The 25,406-nt window shown below is 41.7% G+C and overlaps 1 protein-coding gene across 2 annotated transcripts in view; it reads left to right on the forward strand.

The window, feature by feature from the left end:
• Positions 1–25,406, forward strand: part of raver2 (ribonucleoprotein, PTB-binding 2) — an 86,793-nt gene that overhangs the window by 55,710 nt on the left and 5,677 nt on the right. The window contains exons 5-14 of one of the 2 annotated variants that reach the window (XM_047587654.1): positions 6,130–6,321; positions 13,045–13,165; positions 17,433–17,515; positions 17,631–17,729; positions 18,335–18,446; positions 19,877–20,250; positions 21,407–21,515; positions 22,588–22,769; positions 23,622–23,732; positions 24,659–24,760. In XM_047587654.1, the coding sequence (XP_047443610.1) occupies positions 6,130–6,321; positions 13,045–13,165; positions 17,433–17,515; positions 17,631–17,729; positions 18,335–18,446; positions 19,877–20,250; positions 21,407–21,515; positions 22,588–22,769; positions 23,622–23,732; positions 24,659–24,760 (1,485 nt within the window). The remainder of the gene's footprint in view (positions 1–6,129; positions 6,322–13,044; positions 13,166–17,432; positions 17,516–17,630; positions 17,730–18,334; positions 18,447–19,876; positions 20,251–21,406; positions 21,516–22,587; positions 22,770–23,621; positions 23,733–24,658; positions 24,761–25,406) is intronic. The other variant, XM_047587655.1, reaches the window with a different exon arrangement.

Consider the following 25,406-nt stretch of genomic DNA (forward strand, 5'->3'; position numbering starts at 1 on the left):
TTAGTCCAACTACCTGTTGGCCAAAGCTTAAAAAACTCTCTTCCGTTAATTAGACCGACGCAGAGTAATTGCATATTGCAAGAGAGGGATTTCTCCTGGGCTTGGATCTACTCAGAGGAGGAAGGATGAAGTGCCAAATTTTGTGCAGTTAATTACCTTTTCACACCTTGAGGACAAGTTGGAGCCATTACAGTAAAAATGAAAGATACTGAAAGAGTCCCAATAAAATCTTCAACACCAGTCTATTCAGCCGATGACATGTCACACACGATTCAAACTGAGGAAGCAAAAGGAGTCTTCCTTCCTTCCTTCCTTCATTCCTTCCTTCCTTTTTCTGGTAGCTGCTATGCATTGCAATCCCGCGACCCTGATTCTGCACACACAGAAGGTACGCAGCAGCCTCAGCTGTGCTCACAAATGCAAAGCGAACGGAAAATGCATTTATCTGTGTTTTGTCTGAGAACGTACGCAGAGGAGTACAGGCAACCGAATAACAGATGGAATTCACAAAGCTCCGATACAGTACACACATGCCTAGTTTTTAAATTTCCATAATTGCTTGTGCAGATCTGAATAATGATTGAATATTTTATATAGTGTTGAGTGCATTTGCGGGAAATATTTGAGCAGTGAGACGCCGGCTCGGCCTTGACATCATTACTCATGCAAGCACACGCACATAAAGTTGATGATAGTTTGGATGCCATTTTCACAGAATCCAATTTGATATATAATGTATGTTTCACGATTTACCCACTTACACTTTAGGATTATTTGTCGTGTGCATGCAACAAAATAATGGTTCGCAAGTTGTTGTTTTTTTTTTTATTTGTTTTCCTCCCTGTCTTTTTTGGCTCGTATCCTCCATCAACCTCCCTCAGTCACTCTCTCCACTCGTCAGTCACTTAATCAATCACTGATGTTTTCCTCCCTCGCTCCTCTTACCTCCTCCTCTCATTTTCTCTCCATCCCCTCCTCACTCCCACACTCTCCTCTCTTCCATCCATCCATCCGTCCCTCTATGCATCCCTCAAGTGGTAGATTGGCTCAGGTCGTTTCCATACAGTTTGCTTAATATATGCTGATGATAATAGCCTATCGACCCACTCCTCCACACATGCATGCGTTCTCCTCTCTTGTTCCTTCCGTCCCTCCATCCATCCATCCATCCATCCATTCATCCATCTATCTATCCATTCATCCGCTGTTCAGACCGGAGGGAACAGCAGAAAAATGAGAGGAGGGAGGAAGTGGAGGGGCACTTGATTGAGCGCTGACGCTAACAGGCGTTAGTGTTCAGGCTGTGAGAGAACAAATACATTAGTTTCCCACTGATTCGTGAGCAGGTCTAATTTTACACAAAAAAAAAGTAATGTCTTTTGTATAATTGTATCACACACGCATGTGACTGTATATTTAGTCATCATAAAGTGCAAACCGTTTAAATCTTCAGTGAACCTTGTTGCAAATGCTTTTAATATTACTTTACTTGTTTGACTTAGACTTTCTTCGTCAGGTTAAATTACAAAGCAGGTGAGTGGCCGGTGTGTGTGTCGGGGGTGGGGGGGCAGCTTTGGGAATGGGAGGGAGAGACAATTTTGGGAGCAACAGGAAAAACGGCACAAGCACAATGTTGTTTGAAATTAGTGATGTTCAATACGACCGATTTCCTTTCCGATCCGATACTAAGTAAAATTCAGGCTGATACCGATCCAATACTGAATCAGGTAAACCTAAAAAAAAAAGTATTATATTTCAAATCATAGCTTCATAAAAAACAAAACATCAGAGTTATTTTTTTTTTTTAAACTCAGAAGTATATTCAGGTAGTGGCCACATTTACTATATATATGCAAGCTAATAGAGGACATAATCATACAAAATATGTGAAAACACTGTTTCAAACAATAAAAAAGAAATGCCTAATAAGGACAGGAAGGAATTAAAATAAGTTATTGTTTAACTATTAAGAACTACTATAAAATGAAATCTTAATTCTGACACTGTCCATCCACCTCATCACAAAATGCCTTAAGTTATGTTGTGGTTTAACGGTCTTAAGGTTTGTTGTGTTGCCACAAATCACTTAACGCCGTTACCTCGAATGACCGAAGCATGGAAAGTATCGATATTTTGATTTGAGAATTGATTTTAGAGCATAAAGACTTGGTATCGGAAGTATCGATATTTCAGTATCGATCTGCACGTCACTATTTGAAAAAACCATAGACAGTTAAAATCTGAGTAACACGTCCCTTTTTCTTTGCATTGGCCAAACTGATGTCATTTTCCTGGGGATATGTCATGAATACAGTAGCTGTAAGCCAAACATTCAGGGCGTTCACTCCTCAGACGTGGAGATTTTGTGGTTTTGTTCAGTTTCATTGCTATAAACTGAATAAATTTTGTCTCGTCGCCTGTTTTAATTCGACAAAGCAGGCTTTTGGTAATTATTTTCTTTCATAAAAATGCCTGTTAGTTGTTGCATTATATATTACATTTGGGAAGGTGTTGAATGGCTTAACATAAAGACAAATAAGCCCCTTTATTTGTCTTTATCCTGACTGTATGGAATGTTCTATCCTCTGTAGAGTTCAGAGGACGGCGTGTGCAAATTGAGGCGTGTGAACACCTGTTCACCAATTCGGCGGCACAGGTGCCGCATTTAGCAGGCAAACATTTCCTCTGCTTATGTCTGTTCTGTTCACATGTGGTTTTTGAAGTTGCGGTAAGGTATAAGCAATGAGCCAGTGTGAGTTAGAGCCGCAACTGACGATTACGCGAGAGACATCTGGCACATACATTTGAAAAATGTTTTAAATGAGTTTTTAAATCTTCAATGATGATTACCTTTCCGTGATCTAATGGCTATCTAATAGTTTTGTAAGTATGATTTAATGTCACATTATTTCATGCAGAGCGGCAAGCTCACTTTTGGCTGCAAACATCAAACCACCTGCCATATGCTACTGTTGCGGCTTGATTTATCATTCCAGCACCCCGGCCTCCTCCTGTTCTGATTTCCTTTTAACCATAAATGCGATGACATCCATTTCCTGATGTATTATGTGCATTCATATGTCTGTGATGCTGTTTTACGCTGGGATCTGCTCTGTATAACCCATGGAGGCAATTGGAGAGATCTCAGGAGAGATTCTTGCAGTAGAACAACACACTGATGGCCAGAAATGGCCAAAGTGTTTTTGAGGCTGCTATTACCATCACGGAAAGTTTTCTGAGTGATTTGTAGATTTTCTCACTGAGTTGAAACTATGTTACTTCTCCAACTGTTAACACCATGACGCCATAACACATTACGGCTAAGAGTCGGTTCTCATATTTGTCTGCTGTGCTGCTGGATGATTACCATTTCACTGCATGGATTTTGAGCCTTACAAGGCACACTCTGTCTGTGCAAAATAGGAATTTTGGATTGTTTGCCAGTCATTACTCTCAGTCAGACTTTGTGTGCAAAATTACAACCAAAGGGTGCAAAGGTGCACACAAATATAGCTTCATTAGTCTTGCCTAGTGTTCTTTTTACTTTATTATTTCTCTGTAGCCCAAAGGCTAGGAATGTTTTTGCCAGTCACTCGATTATGCTTGAGAACAGTTCACAAAAGGCACCATCTTTCAATAGCTGTTGGTCACTTCAGTCTTGAATGAAGATGAGTGAATTCGAATGTTGATGTTTCAAACTGAAAATTTCTTGGTACTGTGACATAAATCAAGCACTCTGTCTGTATCCCTTTCCACTTTTTTTCAGTTTAACTCGGTCACTGCTAACAATAGTTCAAGTCATGTGTTTTAACCACGAGCCATTAGCTCTTAGTCACTGTTATCCTCCAGTATTATCCATTAGCTTTAAAGTTTAAGTGATTGGCCTGTCTGCATTATTTAGCCCCGTCTCAGACAGTGGAAATGACTGCTACTTGACAGAGAAGTCCATTTTCTTTAAAAGTTAATGGTCAGTGTCGGCCTTGAGATCTGTTTACTGCCCAGTCAGTATATAGATATGACAGCATTGTTCCATCAGCTTAATATGTCGGGAAAAAGACCAGACACTGGACGTCTAGCTGATAGCGGGAGATTATCTGGTGAAAAGCAGCCATTGTTTTGGTTGATATTAAACACGCATGGAAACTTGGAGCCGTGCAGGAAAAGCATGAGGATGCATTTTTTTTTCAGATCATGTCGTGCTTTATGTCCCCTTTTTGACAAAAGAGGCCAAGACAAGCGCCTTCACCTCCGACACAGCAAAGTCAGACGCCCACAAGATCAATGCACACAGTAGAAGTTGTTTAAAGTTACGTTTGTTATCCTAAAACTCTAAAACGTATCTGGTTTTAGCTTTTGGCTAACTTCTTGCTGGCTTTGGAGTCTCGTGAATTATCCACTTTCAAGCAGAATACATCGCCATGGTAACTACATGGATAGCCCTACTCCGTAGATGATTGTATTGTATTTTGTCCCTTTAAATCCGACCATTTAACCCCCCCGTTAGCTCTTCGGATGAATGGTACTGCTATTCCTAGGTGGTGCTAAGGATTCTGTGCAGGAAACACACAAACGAATCTGACCTTGTATGCGTGCCCCTGTGATTTATTTGAAGATAGAAAAGATTAAACTAGTATACGCAGGCATGCCGATGAAGAAAAAGGCTTGTATTAAGCAGCTAGCAGCTGATATTGGATGATAACAAGTGTGTGCATTTCATCTTACGATGCTGAAGGAAAATCACACTCTAAAAGACATTCACTCCATTAAAGTGCCTCTTGATGATAATGCATCTGATGGTGGTGTGTTTGTTTTTTTTTTGTTTTTTTTTATTATTATTCATGCAGATAAGTGCTGAAGTCAGAAAGGAGAAAACGGGATGTTGCTGTTACTTTTTAGTGCCAGTTAGCAGAAGCCTGGTCTTTTGTGAAGATTTTCTAGCGAAGATTTAACAATCACACAAGACAAAAACATCCATCAGAGATAAGGATGTCTCTTCTCAAGGTTCATTTTGTGTATTGTGCTTTTGTTCTGGTTTGCTTTGCTGCTGTCAAGGACAGATAGCAGTGATGGTGTTGCTATTTCTTGTAGTAGTTCAGCGGGCCAGCGCATTGGGTGAGAGGTAATAAGCAACCTGGACAGGACAGAAAACCCATCTCTTCTGCCACCCACCAATACTATGATAGCCCGCAAAGGTCCAGTTCACTCCACCATGGTCTCATAACAAAATAGAAATATTTTTGCACATTTCAGATTTCAAACTGCTCCTCAAAAGTGAAACCAAAGCAAATAGAGCTCCCCCTAGTGACTGGCTGCAGTATAGGTCATAAGCTCCTCCTCCTCCATGTTAGTGGATGAGACTTGGGCCAAACTAAAACACTAAAATACATGTCAAATCATTTTTCTTAAGGATGGTTTCTGTCATTTTAGGTAGTTTTTGTAATTTTGATGCGTGTTCAAGTGTCATATTTTGGATAGGTTTCATATTAGTTAATCATTTAACGCTATAGAAACAGGATGTGACACACTGGCAACCACCTGTTGCCATGCCAACCACTCGTTAAAGCAGACCCTGCACACACAGGTCACTCACCTATTTGTGTTGTTCACTAATAAAATTTGAAGTTTCCGACACTTTCTAAACTCTGATGTGATTTTTAGACCATGGAGATTCACCATTATTTAAATAGACGTGAACTTCCTTAATGATAACTAGCAAAATTAGATTGAAAGCCAACTGTTTACTGGAAATTATATTTATCACCTGATAATTAAATGAATGTATTCATAGTATAAACTGGATTGCCTCAGATATAAAGGAAGAAAAAAAGCTGAAACAGTGTATTCCTATTGGATAATAAAACTGGCAGTACAGATTGTTTTTCTGTCACCTGAGGCTCCATATGACCACAACACACTGTGTGTACACCGTGTTGACACGTTACAGTGGACCAATTTCTTGATTTTTTTCAAGTGACAGAAACATAGGTGAGAAAACAACAACTTGGCTAGATGTCTAACTCGAGCAATCTTTCTCCCCCCATAAAGCAAAATGACATAAATCGTGCAAGAATTTCCATTAGAATAGAAAAAAAAATAGATTAAAAAAATATATATTTTTTTGTCTTGTAGCTCGCTCAGGATGAGGGCAGCCCGGTGCGAGGCTTCGGCGTGGTGGAATACGAGAGCGCCGAGCAAGCGGAGGCCGTGCTGATAGAGATGGACCGAACACTGGTGGGTGGACAGGAGGTCCGTCTGTCACTCTGTACCCCCGGCACCTCAGGGAGAAGCACCTTGGCTGCGCTCATTGCTGCCCAGGGTATGGTGAGTATTTTGCGGGGAAAAGAGAAACGGCTGCACCCCATCACAGCCACACACACATACACTGTACACTGGCCAGTTCACAGGATTTTATGGCTGGATCATGTGATTGTACATCTTGCCAGGTTTCAAGCCATGCACTTGTAATTGTTCAGTAGAGCTGCAGACAAATCGGCATCCTGTGAAGAAGTATTGGCATCTAAGTGTGAAGTGAAACTACTTTGACTTCCCACACGGTTCCGTGTAGTTGGTGTATCCACAGATGCATTTAAAATATGGATCATTACCCCTTGTATTGTGGACTACATATAAGTATCTTTTGGAGCCAGAATTGACTAAATTTGGATGAGAGGGAGGAGCTTTGGATCGGCCCAATAGAGCCCAATAGTACCTCCACATCAGACCAGGCAGCAACCTCCGGGTTGAAGCCTGTGCCCAAGTACAAAAAAAACTGCAGTTCATCGAGTGGCCAGTTGAGGCTTGCTCGATACAAGTATTAGTAAATCCCCATAGACCCTCATGTTAAAAAGCCCAACTTTACAGCATTATTAAACATTTATATAAACGTTTACAGCCTGATATAAAAAAAAAATATTTTTGTCTCAGTAGTTTATTTCAGTATTCATGACAACTGTACGGGTATTTTTTTTTTCTAACTCATTTGTTTATTTTTTTATTAACATTCAATATTCTGCACAGTTAAGGGCGTTCCCTCTTTGAGTGACAGGTGGTAGTCTAAGCTAACAGGTAGCGGAGAGTTGGGTGGGCAGATCTCAACATCAAACACGACCCCCGTGTCCATATTTGGAGTATTCGAGTGTGTATCCCAATTTTAGGAAGGTGGTTATAATGTTGTGCTTGATCCATGTATATAGGCTGCTGAAGTATTTGTATCGATAAACTGGAGCATCAAATGTGAATCACTTAATCATTATTATCTAGCATGTGTCACTGATTTTATCAGACTGTATTCTCATCGTTGCTAGTGTTAACATTAGTTTACAATTCATCCAGCAGAAGAAAAGATTATTCTGTCCTACAAGACAATACAAGCGGAACAATGGTACCTAAACATAATACACTCCACAAGCAGAATGAGAGCGCGAGCAAGGCCAAACAAATCCCACACCTCCTTGAGTACAAACTACTGCCTGCTGAACGGACACAGGCCATTTATCACAACTAATATGTGTCAACTTAATGGATTCCTTCAATTGTTACACTGAAAAAAGAGCAAATAGCATAGGCATCATTTTTTTTTAAATAATTTTTGTTGTTTTTTTACTTGACTCACATCAAACTCAAATGAAACATCAGAGCAGAATAATTTTTACATGACATTTTGACTCTTAATTGTCGCTCTTCACACACTATTTTCCAGATGTTAAAACAGCTACAAAAATGTAATGTACAGATTGCATAGGAACATTCCCTCAAGAACGCTGAAACCATATGCTGCATCACCTGCAACTTCCCAGGCTCAACACACAGTCATGCTCACAGCTCCATCTAATTGCGAAGCCAGTGCCCAGAGGTTATTGCACATCCAGCGCCGAGATATACCCAGGTTTGACATTCTGCACATGCATGAACACCCTGCAGCTGAAATGGTCTTTGTAGCCGTGATATCCCTCCTACACGGTGCTGTGGTAGCAGAGAGGCACTGACATGATAATTATAGTTCTATAGACTGATTGGGCTCCTCCACTGTCTCCTACCACCCGAAATAAACCAAACTCACAGCCAGCGACACAGTGTGACACACATATATACACATTCAAACAGATGCACGCCGTGCGCGACGCAAACGCCAGTGAGAGTTCCAATTAGTTATGGAAAAGGAACAATATTTGTTAATCCCACTGAATATTATGACCACTTACCTAATACCGTGTAGGTCACTGTTGCAATTAAATTCAATCACACGACTAGGTGATGGGTTTATGTATGAGTGTGATGCTAGTTAAAAATTTAAGGTTTTAAGAACCTTAGCCCAAAATTTATGTGTTTTTTTTTCTTTCTGTTTTTGCATATTGCATCTATAATAATGCTATCCTCAAATTATGCAAGGCTTTTTCTGCTCTTTTCTTTGTAATTGCTTCTCTGTGACAAAAACAAAACAAAACTTTTTGTCTGGGAATGTTTTTGTGGGGAAGAGTGGCTTAAAGGATGCTCAGAGATGTTAATATGTTGTTTAATTATCTGCTTAAAGCATTTTAAAAAGGAATTAATTACTACATAACTTTTTTTTCATTAGTTATGTACCAAAACATACTTAGTATGGATTTTTCGCGCATGCACTCCGCTTTAAATATAGAAATATTAAATTTAATTGCTAATTATATTGGCAAGAGTGGGATCTTAACATCTGTTTTGTCCGTGTGTCCTCACTTTAAAAGTACAGTTCTAGTTTTCTTTTTATTTTAATAAGAATTTGCATAAAATCCTCTAATAATCCACAGTTGTTGTTGCCAATTTCCACAGTGTTTGTACATTTGTACAGCTTATACCCAAAAATCTCAACAACATTGCTCCAGTCACTTTGAAATCCTAGATTATATTGTCATGGGAATTCGCAGGTTTATAGTTGGCTGAGTTTGCCACAGGCCAGGCAAAGGTATTACATTTTGCTCTTTCAATATTTTAGACCAGACTGGTGAGCCGCTGGCAGCTAAGGCGAAAGTCTGTGGCTTGTAATATTCAGCTGTGTTTGCAATGTTAATCCAGGTTCCCTAAGTTCCCGGTATGCATCGACCAAACGCTCACTTTAATCCACTGAAAGCGCTTTAAATTATTCCCTGCATCTGACTGCTGTTTTTTTTCTCGTGGTATTTCAGTTGTTGCGGGGCATGAATTATCAGATAAAGAGGCCGTAGCCTTGAATGACGCGCTGAATGCCACAGTTCGAAAAGCGACGCAGTAACAGTCACAATGTCTGAATTGCAAATAGGAGAAGGAGAAGACATTAAGAGAAAATGTGATGATGTGAATAAATTAGCGGTGACGGGAAGACGTTGCTCGGTGAAAGAACGAGAGGGGTGGGTGGGCTGGTTGAGAGAGAGGCCGGTAAACGGTAGAAGAGAGAGGCAGGGTCTGTGAGGACTGTGAGGTTATATTAGTACCCCGAGGTTGCTTGAGGATTGATGCAGTGAATGTGGGCATCCAGTAAAAGAAACATCAGACTTTCAGAAAGATATCAAGCCGTACTCCTGGCTACACGTCTCCTCTGAGGCGATTGTCTCATTTCTCCAGTTAGTGAATGTGAGTGCGACCGCCGAGGACCAGATGGCCTCCCTCCTCCCTCCTCCTTTCTTCTCCCTCCATCCTTCTCCTTACGTGATACTTCTCGCCTTCCCTTCTTCGCGGCTCCCTTACCTCCCTGGCGTGTGTGTCTGCGTGTTACTGTGTGGGTGTGTGGCTGGATTTTGTGCCAGTAGCCAAACAGACTGATGCATGCTGACATTTTCTCCAGCAGTAAGGAAAGAAATGAGAGAGCTCTCCACCACCAACGCCGCCACCACCACCTCCACCACCACTTCCTCCTCCTCCCTCTCCTGTCCTCCTCGTCTCTTCCCTTGAAAGACGCTGTCAGCCACGACCGGCCTTGTTCAGCGCTGGCACACACATGCCAGTTTTCCTTGCCGCAACACACAAATAAACACACAGCGTGTGTGCACTAGACTCTCTTCTTCCTCTCTCGCTGACGGGATGGAGTCAAACCCGCTCCATCCCCATCAGTAATGCTTTCTCCTCGGGATGTGACAGGGAGGAAACAAGGCTGACTCGAGCCGAAGTCATGCTGTAGCTCAGGGGCAGAGGAGGAGGAGGAAATATCACCATCCTGCTAATGTTGTTTTAAATAGCCGTGTCTTTGGGCCAGGCGGCGAGCGCTGCCGCCACACTGTCAGCGCCGAGGAGGATCCACCAGAGCAAAGGCTCCTCCATTAGATCTGACGCAGCCTAATTCAATAGGATTTCATTCGAGTCTCTTGAATTACATTTCCTCAGCCTTGCTGAGTGATTGGATTCTTAATTTGAAACATGCCTTATAGTATGTCCTTTGATTAAATACAAGCCAGCAGAGATCAGTTTGGTTCCGGGAAGTTTAGCTCATGTCATATTAAATATAAGCTTTACTGATAAGACACACACGCTCCGCCGCGCCTTGGATGGTGTTCGGTCCGAAACAAGGGCAGAATTAAATGTAATTGTGAGAAACGTTAAATAAAACAAAAGATATATGTAACAAAAAAAACAAGTAGTTGAGCCTAAGTGTATGTAAAGTTCAGTGGAAACGTAGTGTTGGAGAGAATGTTGTTTTTTTACATTTTTTTTTAGAACAATTTTGAGTTTAAATTTTTTTCAATATTATGTTAAACCCCAGTTAATGTATAGTAAGTTTGAATTCTGCGGATTCTTGAAGCAGGAAGGCGTAATATATTTTCACGAAGTGAATGAATGAATGGGTGAGAAGAGGGGAGACGGAAGAGAAGAGAAGGAACTCAGGATACAGCGGTGCAGACAGAAACACCGAGAAAGCGAAGCAGCTGCGAATGATTCAGTGCTAAAAGAAAAACAGAGTAAATGGAACAGAACCAGCGGCGGTATCTACAGCTAACCCATTTCCAAATAAAAGACTGTGACTTGCTATGTAATCACTGACGTCTCTCTTTTTAAATTTAAAACTTTGCATTTGGTTTCAAATACTATATTTGCATTAGGAAGGTTTACATATACCACACTAAAATATGGAGACAATGATAGATCACATCAGCTGAGAAAAATCAAAAGTCAAGTTTAGGGACAAATAATGGAACTTAACAATATTGAGTTTGGGTTCAAAGGTTCAGGCCCATTCTCCCTGTGTCTACAGGGGTTCGGGTGATTCTAAATTGGCTTTAGGTGTGAGTGTGAATGGTTGTCTGTCTCTCTGTTAGCCCTGCAGATAGACGGCCAATAACAGCTGGGATAGGCTCCAACCCCCCTGTGACCCTCCAAAAATCAGATTATCTGATTAAGTGGTTGGTCCATCTTTCAATGAATAAAGTAATTTGTATAAGGTAGGGTGGACCAACTGTTAACATACATAATACATACATACTTATAATACAAGTGGTGTAGCTGTTTGTTTTTTTTCCTCATCCTTTTGGGACCTTATAGACCCCTTCATGGCCTAGGTCACAATGACGTCACAGCGTTAGCTGGAGGCAAAACAGAGGGAAGCTTGAGGCAAACACTGTCACTGTCAACCATGAAAACGTCACCTTGCTGTATTTTTTGGTGCCAAAACCCAAAAAGCGAAAGACAGAGACAGAGGGTAGACAGACCAGACTTTTTCAACTCTGTGTCCTCCTTTCATCAAATTGTCCATCCAGTGAGTAAGAGTGAAGGAGTCCGTGAATATATTCCCATCAGTCAACTTTTTAAAACAACACTCATGGTCTCGGGGAGTGAGTGTATCAGTAAATTCTCTAAAGTATGCATTTACCAATATGCGTCCATTCTTGCCAAAACAGTCCATTGAAATATGCTAACCGCAGTTTACAGGCTACAGTGTTTGAGGTCTTTTGCCTCCAGCTAAGCCCCGCCCCTCAGAAAACATCACACTGTGAAGGGGTCTACAACAGGGGTCTATAACAGCCTGGTAAAACCCTGATCAACACTGATATGAATGCAACAAATAATTTAGTGTCTTGCTAAGCACCTTTGTTGTTAAATCATGTTTAGAAATGTCAAACTGCTGTGTCATTGTCATTACTGAGCAGGATCTACCAAAGCAATTGTTCATTTGTAGTGTCCCTTGTGAATTGGTTAACCACAATTCAGTGGAGAGCTGTTTAATTCAAGGACATTCTTCTTAAAGGCTCCTTAAATCCTCTTTCTCGATGTAAACTTGCCCAGAAGAGACAAGTTCATGCCACGAAATGGGATTGAATCTTTAAAAAGCTGCACTGCATAGATGAACCTTTGAAGTTTTGTGGGAGTTAATCTCAAACTATGTATGTTCGTTCAAAGCTGACGGTCATCTCCAGCTCTTGTTTTCACAGTACGCCCTGAGCATGTTGAATCTGTGGCATGGTTCATCCGTTAGAGAGAGTTCACTGATTGGCTGTTCAGCTTTTAGAACTAGTGCATGAGAGGAGAAACAGCAGTGATGAAAGGAAACAAACAAGAAAACCAAGAGTACAGAAGTCTGACTGACATGCCTGGTGTTCATTTGATGGAGAAATCTGATCTTCAGGTCGTGTTTGCTTTTCTCTAAGCTCACTTGCATCTTATGTAAGATGGTAATCAGTTCAGCTTGTGTTTACTGGCACGCACTTTTCTTTGATTTGCACAATTATATTAGGTGAATCATGACGACTTCTAAAATTTAAAACTTTTCGTAGAAGAGAATGTAGGATTTATAGCAAATGTCTGAAAGATGGCCTCTTCTTTTCAAGTCTCTTTTTTCTCTCAGCTCTTCTTCAGCCTTGTTTTCAGATCTGTCCCTTTCTCCTTCCTTATGGCACTTTTCTCCCCTCTCTTTTGTCTCCCAGATAGACTCCTCTCTCTCTGCTGACATTGCAGACACATCCTGATGATGTAAACTAGTGTAATGATGACTGCAGCCATTGGGGTCTCCTAATGACGAGATCAAAACACATACTGTACTGCACACGCACTCACATACGGACCCACTTTTTCTGCCACTGACTTGTTTGTGTGCTTCTGTTCCCTCTGCAGATTCTGAGCAATAGGAAAGGTTTGCTACCAGAACCAAACCTGGCCCAGCTGCTGACCAGTATGACCAACCCGGCCGCCCTGCAGATCCTCATGAGACCGTACCACACTGGGAAGAGAGGAGGTGGGACTTTGAGTTACAGTGATAGACAAATCCATCCTGACATCATATGAAATGAGGCACTTCTATCAGCCTTAATACAAATTAAACCGTTATCACTAATTGAGAAATTTGCTAAGGGGCCCAAAACGGTTGTATAAGGCTGTACATATTATTTGCTGTGGGATTTTAGAGCCAACCTTGAATGGTCTTTGGAAGAACTGTAGTTTTTTCGCGCTTCGCGTTGGCTTCATTGCGGGGTTTTCTACTTGTTTCTGCTATGTAGAGCACCGAGTGTTGTTGGACTAAATCTCAACTTTTGCTTAGCAGACATAGTTTAATCTGTTACATGTACCTCGCAACACTTTGGGCTATTTCTGTGTTGACATGCACCACCGGTCTGGGCTTCATCCTACAGCAAGATAATGACCCAAAACTTTAGTCCAAGTTGAGCCCTGAACTACCTCAGGATAAAAACAAGATGGAAAGATTGAAAACATGGAGTGGACCACGGCCCAGTCTTTAGACTTTAATCCCATGGAGTTGGTTTGTGATGATCTGGACAGAAGAGTGAAAGCAAAGCTCCCTACAAGTGACGCACATTTTTGGGAACGTCTGCAACAAAAATTGGGAAGAACTCTCTGAAAATTATTTGATTTACATTTTAGAAAGAAAGAATGTGTGTTCCCTTGTTAAATCAGCCAAAGATGGTTGCTCTGATGAGTCGAAAGTTTGGAATATATTTTGGGTTATGTATTGATTCCATGATTCATTTTTCAGGTGTTTATTTGGTCTATGCTTCCATTTCAAAGTAAAATAAGGTATTAAACTGCATACATACTGACATACCAAACTGATGCCGTTTTCCTGGAGCCGCGCTATTGATGACCCAACCACACTTCCTCCAGACTCACCCACATTTCCGTTTAATTAATACTACACTCTTTACTGCTCTACCTCCACCAGTTCTATGGTGTCAAATAAGGAACTAAAACGAAACTTATCAGAAAAAATGGGCACTTGAGTATACATCACTGATATATTAATTACCTACAATGTGAGAAATCATCCTTGGAAAAAAAAACATATAACACTTAAATAGTTTGGTCCAAGTCCCACCCACTAACATGGAGGAGGAGGAGGAGCTTATGACCTGTGCTGCAGCCAGCCACCAGGGGGAGCTCTACTTGCTTTGGCTTCACTTTAGAGGAGCTGTTCCGCTGTCCATCTTCATACAGCCTGAGATTGAAACTAAATGTAATGAATTGTTGCTCCAGATCAGAGATGTTGAAGTTATTTGGTGGAGAATAGATAGCCACATGTATAATTAAATGACAGCAGCGGAAATGTAAGAAAACGGTGGGTAGCTGTAAAGGGTGCGGTGGATTGTCCATCCTCTGGCTCCTCCTCTCCAGGTGCTGAAGTGTCCAAGATGGCAGGTGTGCAGCTCAGCGTGTGACGAGCCTAGTCTTATGTGTCTCCACGCTCACAAAACGATGCTATGATCTATCAGCGCACTAAAGTTTTATAGCGAATGAAGAACATGGATGGACACTCAGTTAGTTAAGCGTCATTGAGATTAGAAAACTATTACTATTACTCTCCTTGTAAGCAATATGTCTTTATGGAGGGAAATTTAGTTTGTATGAGCTATTGTGAAAACTTTTGCTGCATATTTTGACTAATCTTTTAAATTGTGAGGCCCTACCGGCGTCCTGAACGCATCCATTTGAGCAACCGTTCCACTCTAAAGGAGACTTGGTTGATAATCAAAGATCCACTGTAGGAGTCTGTCCCGCTGCTAGACCCCTCCGATATACTGTAATCACCCCGTCGACGGCTTCATTATTTGATGAATGGCTAATCAGGTATTAAAATGAAATCGTGTGACATTAGCGGAACAAATGAGAACAGGAAGGAGAGGAAATGGGAGGGGTGTGGGAGCTCTCTTAAAAGAAGAGCACGCACAATTAAAGTCTAAAATTAGGAACTTGATTAAATGTTAAACTTTACCTATTCTGGAAGAGGCTACCATTAGCATTGACGCTTACATTTATTATGAGGAGGCCTTGTGGAAAAACGTAGCTTATGCTACAAACGCCCACAAAGAAAGGTCGGGTGTAGCGTACATGTGAGAGATGTGACCTATGAATCCTGAATGGAAAAGGTGAGAATGCAGGCAAACCATGTGAGATGTTCGGCTCCTGTGGTTTGAACAGTGTAGCTTAAAAATTCCATGTAACATAATTTTTGCCACAATTCAAATGATTTAGGACAAGGTAAACTGAAAAAAAAAAAAAAGACAATTTTTGGTTTTCATATACTTACTTATTTCAAAATCTGAAGGCAGGAATGGGTCTTTGGGGGTTTTCTTGACAAAACAAATCTATGACAAATAGTAAAACATATTGAAACACAAGTAGTGTATTGTGGATTCCAAAGAATCATCAGTATAAAAACCTCCAGAAAGAATGACACCGTAAATCAAGTGCCGACCTCCAGGGAAATCCTCATGTGGCCCTCCCCCTGCAGCATACTTTTTTAGTATTGTGTGAGATCCAAGACAAAATGCACTTGTCTTATTATTTTCGGATGTCGGCCACTCACCCCGTTCATTCAGCATGCACCCACACACAGTATGCTGATCTTTACCCAAGAGACGTTAGTAGTTGCACTGTGAATATTAGCATCTGGGAGCTCAGAGCGTTGCCGCTAGCTTTTCCGCATTAACCACACCCACTTCTAATTCCTGGCCAATCTCAGAATAGAGCACGACACGAGAAAAAAAAAGTTCTGCCTGAACATCATTTCTCGCTTCTCGCGAACTTTGTGACACTCTTTACACAAGTACATAAGTAAAAACAATAAAAATACATGTCAAATATCCGTAGAAACTACCAAGAAGCTGGTTGTTGACTTCAAGAGGAAGAGGACACCAGTGGAGCCCATCACCATCCAGGACCTGGAGGTGGAAGTAGTTGACCACTACAAGTTCCTGGGAGTCTACGTGAACAACACGTAGACTCCCAGGTACTGGAGGGACAACAGTGATGCTGTGTTCAAGAAGGGCCTAGAGAAAGACTCTACTTTCTGAGGAAGCTCAGGTCTTTCAATATTGCAGCGAGTTACTAGAGTCTTTCTACCAGTCCGCTGCAGCCAGTGCCCTGTACTTTGCTGTGGTTTGTTGGGTTTGTAGTACCAGCAAATATAGACATCAGGAGGTTCAATAAATTGATCCGAAAGGCTGGATATGTGATTGGTGGGGAATTGGAGACATTTGTCTCAGTGAAGGACAGGAGGACACTGGATAAACTGCTCTCCCTTATGGACAATCCATCCCATCCTCTATACCAAACACTAGAGGGGCAGAGGAGCTCATTCTCCAGCAGACTCTCCAGGAAACAGAACTTCTTTTATTCCCTACTCTGTCCAGCTGTGTAACAGCTCATCTTTTTGTAACAATTAAGCTGCTATTGACCAATTAAATTCACTTGTGCATCATTAAAGTCTGTCCAAGTCTACTTCTAAAACTCCTAATCCTTGACAAACTAACATGCAACAAGACTCAAAAATACTCAAACATTTCAACAAACTAGCGCAAGAACTCAAAAAACTTGTCTAGATTTTTAGGGCTTCATATAACGTTAGCATCTCCTATATAAATGAATTGATCCGATAAAGCAACACATGCCATAATCCACAAATTAAAGACAAACCGATGCAAATCTGCCTCTGGAGTTGGCTCCTCAGAACGATTACAAGACGTATCACAAACCCGTTAGCTTCATGTGTAAAATGTGAAGTGAATGTTAAGTTCTTCATATTACAGGAAATGTGTTTTACAAAGTGTCTGCATCATCGGTGATGATCGGTCCAGAGCTCAGTAACGATGAAAGTTTTAAAGAAGAAAGTTTGATATCTGAGCACGTCTCTGCTTTGTTTTTTGAGTTTCTTTTAAGTGCGCCAAATTAAAATTGAAATTAGAAAAAAAAAAACAGTTAGGGGGATGGCAATTCAGTTCCTGCTAAAATAATATCCCAACATTGATTTACTTGTGCTCGTTATAAAACAGACGTGCGGGTGATTGCTTGTAATGTGCTGTAAATGACTGATGGATCGGCTTTCTCCACTTCGAATTCCTCCCGTATTCGAGTTTTGAGAGAAGGATTGATTTGTGCATTACTGCAAGCAACTTTTTTTTTTTTTTTTTTTTTTTAATAATAATGTGGAAGATAATCACAAATGGAGGCACTGATTGATGCTGTTCTCTCGTTTGTGTCCGCGCTTCTAGGAAAGTACGGGCGTCACGCCAGCCTCCCGTTCCTCAGACCTCCCCTCACAACAGCTCTCCTCACGTTGGGAAAAGCACACCAGGTCACAGTAACACCAACATCCGTGTGGGATTCTTAAACCAGTGTGTGTGTGTGTGTGTGTTATGTGTGTGTTGATGTGCTTGTTCCAGTAATGCCTGTTTTGTTTTGCCCTGCAGAGTGCTATGCTCGGTAATGGCCTAGTCCTCCAGAACCTTTTGCACATGCAGCTCGCGCAGCAGCAGCTTCTACACATCAAAGACAAACGCATCAGCAGCGTAAGATACCTGTTTGTGTGTGCGGTGATTTGCATAGGTTATTGGTGAGAGTTAAACATAGCTGTGGGCATGTGTGTATGTGCTCTTACATTTTCATCTTCAGCACTTAAAGCATAATGAAACTAAACCGCCCTGAAACCACGCAAAATAATTGCTGCTTTTCTGCTTAAAGTAAGACCCCGAGGTGTTGAAATCTGCCTCTACATTTTCATTTGCATATTTTCTTTTAAAATGCCTGTTTTTTTTGTTTATTTTTTTTATTATTTGCTGAAGTGAAAGTTAAAAGTCACAGTTACTGATGTTTGGAATATTTAATGAAGAGATACAGGCAAGATACAGTGTATTATTTTATTTTTTTTAACAAATTAATTGTGTGCATTAGTACATATGGAAAATGATGTAAAGAGATGATATTCAAACTGTATATACACTACCTCTGTATGATATGTGGCTATTAATGGAGGTGTACCACACATCATTGTGTTTTATCTGACTTTTTCTCCTATTTCCTCATTTGATTAAAGCTTTCCTCTGTTTTTTTTTTTTTTTGGTTGATTTCCACCTGTAATGCTCTTCCTCCTCTTCCTCCCTTCTCTCTTCATTAGGTCTCCAGTCTGCTCGGGGACCCGTCCAGGCTGCTGATGCAGAAAGCGCTGTCTCTGCGGCCCCCGGGGCTTGTGCCACTGGGGAAAGGCCTCCTGGGAGACTCCCCTACAGGTGAGCAGGATGGTGCACCAATAATAAACCCACAATTGTGTGTGTTTGTGTAATAAATATGAGCAAATTGGATCGAATAGAAGCTTTTATTTAATGATTTTAACATTTAATTAGTCGCATTTGTTTCATTTCTTGTCAAACTTCTCATATTTTCCCTTTGGACCACAACATTTTTGATTATTATTCATGACCAGTCTAGATTCAACCATAAATTGGGACAAACATAGGACTTCGTTATATACGGATAAGCTATGTTATAAAGTGATAAGCCTTTCACCGTCAGTTAAATTTGTCTTCAGTGATAAATCTTGATGCCTCCACGTTTGATCTTCCTGAAATTCCTGACTTGATACCAACTGACATTCTGTTTGGAAAGACATCCTTAGAAATCCAGCACGTGCCTCATTATTTGTATTTTCTTAGGCAAACCTCAGAAAAAAATGATGCTTTCGAACAATAATAACTGTAAAGAGGAGTTTAAACACGGAATAATAATGTGATATACGTGTGTAAAGTGTTGTGTAAATAACCCTCGGTCACAGTAATGTGGGTTTGTTGTCTCTCTGAAGATGCCAGAATGTCTCACAGTTGTACATTACTGTACAACACATCCCCGGGAAAAGTTGCATTTTATTTACATTTCAAGTCTCTAGCTGAGAAATGCTGCACTGTTTGAAATGGAAATAATATATCGTATAGTGTGTGTGTGTGTGTGTGTGCGCAAAGCCAGAAACAGAAAAAGCAGCTGTGCATCGGATGTGTTTGTGGGTGTGTGTCCCTCTTGGCTTGTGTGTATGTGTTTTGAGTCGTGTAATGCGAGGCTTTTATCAGTGCCGGTGTCTGCTGGGAATGTTAGCTTAAGGCTTGTTAGAGCTGATTCTTTTATTGTGCTGTGGAGGCCATTTGTCACAGCATTATTGGCTTTATAATAAGTGTGAGGGTGCGCGCGTTTCCACGTTCAGTGCGTACGTGCGGCTTTAAATCGTGGTCTCGCACGCGTGTTGACGTGCGCGTGTACACATTTGTGTTATTAAACCCCGGAGTGAACGAAATATTGGGAGTGTGGAGCTAAGTGCTGCGCTGTAAATAAACATGATAAGTGATGATCTATGAGCTGCAAACTCATCCTCAAATATTACAGCTGGCTCTACGGAGACGGTCAGGCTGAGCGCTCGGGTTCCAGCCGTCTGGGCGATTCGTCTCTGTCCAGAGGAGACGGAGACACCGATGGAAATTAGTGAAAGCCGTTTTGACGTTTATCTGGCGTCTGTCCTCACCTTGCTTTCATTTCCCTTCACTTCATTTCCTTTGGTTTGTTTCTGTGCGCTATATCGCCTTCCTTATCTTTAACATTTCAACTCCCTTTCAACTTCGTTTCATTTCCTTTGCCCTCCTGGTGTTTATGTCCGGTTCTGATCTCCATCTCGCAGAGCTGGGACAGGAGTCGGTGCCGGCGTCCACCCACAACGCCGCAGTGGTGGCCACAGCAGCAGGTGTGATGCCGTACCTCCACGGTCGAGCAGCAGGAGCAGGAGGAGGAGACCAAAACAGCGCCCACTCAGCGTCCGCAGCCCCTGCTGCTTCCTCCGCCTCTTGCCCCTCCTCTTCCTCCTCCTCCTCCACCTCCTACGACAGGCAGCCGGCGCCCCCTGGGACGATGGTGAGCTCGCAGCTGCAGGGACAGACCTATGCCTTGGGTATAAGTAACTCAGGCCTTGGCCCGCCTCCACCGAAACCCCCTGGAGGAGTTTATGCTTCAGCAGGCCAGCACAACAGCTCAGATGGCTGCCCCTTGGCTAGCATGGTGAGAACAGCCAAGAACACATTTGCACACAACCAGTAGACTCCGGCAGACATTGTCACCCCGCTGTCCCTCGTCTGCTGCATCTCGTGTCGTTCTGCGTCGCTCATCGGACGTAAACACTGATGAGCGTCTGTTATAGCCAATCCCTTGCTGACTGAGTTCATATAATGCTGATTAAGATAAGATTATTGCATGGAGAGAACAACCGTAGTGAAGGAGACGCAGCCTACATAAAACCAGGGCGGTGGAGACGTTAAGGTTACAGATGTAACCCTGGTTCTGTGAATTCACTGTCTGTCAGGAAAAATAATTCAGTAGGAGACAGAGGCTCTGCAGTGTAGCTTTTTTAAAACCGGTTGCTTAATTGACTAATAGATTAGTGCACTTAGGCTCCATTTAGTTACGACAGACGACAATTTCATGTTTTAATTTGTACGGTTGTGCAAAAGGTGTAACTGTGCACGTTTAAGTAAAATTAAAGTTAAGTAGATTGATTTGAAATTACATTAATTTAAAACTAAACTGATTCATTAGTAATCTATTAAGGTTTGTTGTAGCACCTATTTCCATCGTGTGCATTTACTCTTTATGGTCTTCACTTTATTGAACAAACACACATATATGTATGAACAAACAGTCCTCCCTTAAGAAATCTCCATAATGCATCGCTGCCTCACCCATATTTTCTCCTGTTGCCCACCTGTCTGTTCACCTGCACTTCTTTTCTTCACACTCTGAATACCTGTTGGCTTTTGTGCTCATCTGCTTCTCCTCCGCTAAGCCTGGGTTAAACAAAGCTCTGCTACGCTAACGTCTATTATAAGTCAGTACAAAGAGATAATCACAGTTCTGTATTTCTTAGGGGACTCCAGTCCCAGCGCCGTCTTCACTAAAGCCTGTTTAATGGAGAGAAACTGTAATTAATAGAGGGAACAAAGCTCACGGGTCTTCACGGTAGCTCATAAAAGTCTTCTCTAAACCCTTGTGTTTGATGTTTGGATGGTGAATATTTTGAATACTTACTTTAGAATTAAAGTGGCCGGCAGCAAAGGAATTTTTATTTTGTTTTTCACTCTGTCCAGATTAAAATGTACAACAACATGAGAGACTTGCGTTTGAATCACAATCATTTTAATCCATCTCTCTGTCTCTCCAGGTAAACAGCGGGCAGAGTTCTTTGTTGGGCGATCCTCCTAAAGAAGTCCGCCTGCCCTCTAATCCCTACCTAAACCTCGCCAGCGTAATGCCAGGGGTAGTTCTGCAAGGTGAGCACGGAAAACTTAATAAAGGTGTATTTCTCTTTTCACAGACAAATTAGAAGCAAAAATGTAGAACTGCACGATAATTAAAACTTACAAAAAAGTTACAGTAAAAGACATTCTTGTCTTTTTTCCATTAGGGGACAATAAAAGCATCTAAACGACACAAAATATTTTATTCCTGCACAGAAATACAGTGAACTACTCCACAAATATAGACACTTGTACCTTTATTAATAAAAATAATCTAATAATCTCAGAGTAAACTGCCCTTTGACACTGAAACTTGGATTCACTTAGGATTCTCTCAGCTGTGGTCAGAGTGTATTCACCACATTTACTTTTAGCTCCTGCAGACTTACTGTTACGCTCGCTGTTGATGCCCAAATGTCCAGTGTGACCCAAACATGCATAACAAAATATGCTATTTCCATGTCCTGCTGTAGCCTCGCCGTGCCTCCAACGGCCTCCAGAGCGCCTAATCTGGCCCGTGGCATGTATTTGCAAAGTGCAAGAAGACTTTAACATCTATTTTTCATTAAAAGTAACGCTAACTGATTTAGCAAGAGCGGCGCACACAACACCCAGAACTAAACAGCAGACAGCAATGTGCCAAGATTGCATTTATTTTCTTTAGAAAGTCGATGTTGACACATGAAATGGTTTTGTAAAAGGCTAGTTCGTTAAATGTAAACATTTTTGTAATGTACTTTCCACTAAGACAAAGGGGAACATTTGGAGCTTTGGTTATTTATGGGTTGTTATTCTTCTATGTTACTGGTCTGGCGCCTTGAGATTATATTAGGGTGTAAGTGGCGCCTGAACTAATATGAGTTTGACACCTCTGCTATACAGTAAGCAACATAAGTGATATTTTTATTTGGGTGCATGCGTCAGTTTTAGAGAAGTACTGTCTCCATTGACATTCATTTTAATCTAAGCTCTTATGTGAAGAAGAAAATGAAAAAAACATTTTGGAACAACACGAGCAACCAGCTGGTCAGTGGCATCCTTTGTTGTATTTGAACCCACACTATTGTCACTATTAATAAGTTGTTTTTATGTGCTTTCCCCTCAGGGTCAGTGGGAAGCAAAGCCCAGGCAGGACCGCCCGGCTCTGGGGTGTACGGCGGCTCAGTTGCTCCCGTGGCCTCCCAGAGCGCCGGCTCCTTCTCCCACAGTGCGGCCGCTACAACCACTGCCCCATACAGCACTGATACCCCCGCTGACTACAGCCAATACAACCAGGCCTACTCACAGGTACTGCAAATTACGCAAATGAATCATGAATTATGGAGACGCTTTAAAGGACGTGATGTTCACAAACTGGGCCCCAACATGTGCGAAAGAGGAATGAATAGAATAGGTGATGGATGGATGGATGGATACAAAATGAATGGAGGGTGAGTGCAGAACTGACAGAGTGAGCTGTAAGTAGGAGAGGCAGGGAGGTGGAAGAGATGAGAATGGGTATGGATATTTGGACAGACAGAATGAGAGTGGATTTGGCAGCAAGCGCTGCGTGTCTCCATCTGTCCCTTCTCCCCTCCTCTCTCCAAACACTCCAACAATTCATGAAGCTCCCCTACTGGCTGTGTGTCTGCACCTCTTACTTTCTTCCTTTTTCCTTGTATGTCTGTCGCTTTTTTCTTTCTTTAAATAAAAGCTTCTTTCTTTCTCTTTTTCTTTTTCTTTCTTTCTTTCTTTGCTTTTTTCTTTCTTTGCTTTTTTTCTGTCCGTCCTTGTCATCCCCATCCTCCAGCAACAACTGACATATCTGATATTTGCAACCAGAAGTAAACCCAATTTTAAATGTTAATTACAACCCACCCGTCTAAACAAATGAGTCATGATTAGATAACCAATAAAACAGTCAGTTTAATTTGTCTGGAAAGACAAGACGCTGGAGAGCCTTTGGCAGGAGCAAGAGTTAATAAATAACAAAGGAAGAGAGAGACGGAAAGAAGGAGGCATCCTTCTTTCTCTCTTCCTGCAGAGACAAGATTATTCCTGAGCAAACATGATCTGTCTGTTCCTTACACTCTTTCACCTGGTGTTTGCTTGTGTGTGTGTGTGTGTGTGTGTGTGTGTGTGTGTGTGTGTGTGTCACAGGAGGCCATGCAGCAGTGGTATCAGCACTACCAAGCAGCACAAGTCCAGAGCTACAGCACAGCTGCTCCACAGGACGCCACGGCTGTAGACTACAGCAAGGAGCACACACAGGTGACACACAAACACGCCCCTTTAGAAGGGCAGCTTTACTTGTAGAGATTCTTGGAGATGTTTAATCCAAGTAGCTTCTTCAGATCCAAAGGGCTGGTGGGGAATTGACGTTTAAACACGAACATCTGGGGGTGTATGGTGCACTAGTGGCCCATTATTAGACCACCGCTCATTGGACAACCCTGCCAGTGAGAGCTAAGTATCTAGCCGTCAACAGACACCAGTCAAGTGGGTTACACCACAGACTGTATAAAAATTAACCAAAGCAAGTAGAGCTCCCCCTGGTGGCTGGCTGCACTATAGGTCATAAGCTCCACTCCCAAGTATCAATTTATCTGATAAGTTTTACATGGTTATTAGACTCCATATTAGACAACCAGTTGCCATGCCAACCACTCTGTGATGCAGTCTTGTGGCATTGTGAGATTTGGGGAAAAAAAATAAAGTCTTGTGTATAATCCAGCATTTTCTTGTAACTGGTGGAGGTAGAGCAGAGAGTCTGGCTCCAAACTGGCAAACTAGTGCCGTCCGTATCCCTGGGAAAATGGCATCAGTTTGGCCAATGAAAAGGAGGAGGGACATGTTGTCCATATTTATATACAGTCGCTGGGTAACATCCACAGAGGTTCCTATTTTAATCCTCGGCTCCCCACCAGTCCTTTACACTCGAAGAACCTACTTGGATGAAACGTCTTCAAGAAATGTTTAAGGTTATGCGATGACCCGGATGACTGAGAACTGCCCCTTCAGTTATTTCATGCATCGTAAACAGGACAGAACACGAATGTGCAAAATGCACATCAACCAATGTTCCCGTTTTTAAAATCCTCACTAGATTTTAATCATTATTACATGTACTGCTATATACTGTTGACCACAACAGCTGTGAAATAAATTTGTTGTTTATATGTTTATTTGTGTCCCAGGCTCCAGCAGCTAATACCTACGGGTATTACAGCTCCTACATGCAGGCCGTCAGTCAGTACTACTCTCAACCTGCAACAGCCAACCAGGCTTATGCCAGCAAGGTACACACACACACACACACACACACACACACACACACATGCACCTTGACAAAGTCTTAACCAGCTGGTCCAGATCACACACACACACACACACAAACACACACTCGGTCCCTTTATCTGTTCACTTCAGCTATCAGCATGCATCAAAAAAACTGAAGAGCCTAATATGTGATAAACGTTTTCAGACAAGATAGCCATTTGTTTCTCTGAATTAGTGATAGCAGAGTACAAATTATTCATTAGAGGCTAAGAGGAGAACATTTAGATAGCCATGACCTCACTCACACAAAGTGAACTCGTGAGATACAACTGTGCACACAGTCTGACTAGATTTCTGAGTGTGTGTAACTTCGACCAACAATTAATTTACAGTTTTAAACTCCTAAAACCTGTAGATTATTTCTGTATTCTTGTTTCTTTAGGATCCGTCTCACTCCACCTGACAAAAAAACTTCACATTTACAAGCAAAGCTCTTTAAAACTAGACCTAAGTCAAACAATTTCCTGGCCTGCAGATGGTGTAACCTATCTGGGCTGCATGCTGGTATTTATATGGAGTTTGTCTACGTGTTTATTTGAAGAGCGTGACCTCTCTCTAAGACACTGATACCCTGTTAGAGGGAACACGTCACTCTGCACCCAGCAG

The sequence above is a fragment of the Mugil cephalus genome, chromosome 6 (assembly GCF_022458985.1).
Source record: "Mugil cephalus isolate CIBA_MC_2020 chromosome 6, CIBA_Mcephalus_1.1, whole genome shotgun sequence".
Classification (NCBI taxonomy): Eukaryota; Metazoa; Chordata; class Actinopteri; order Mugiliformes; family Mugilidae; genus Mugil; species Mugil cephalus.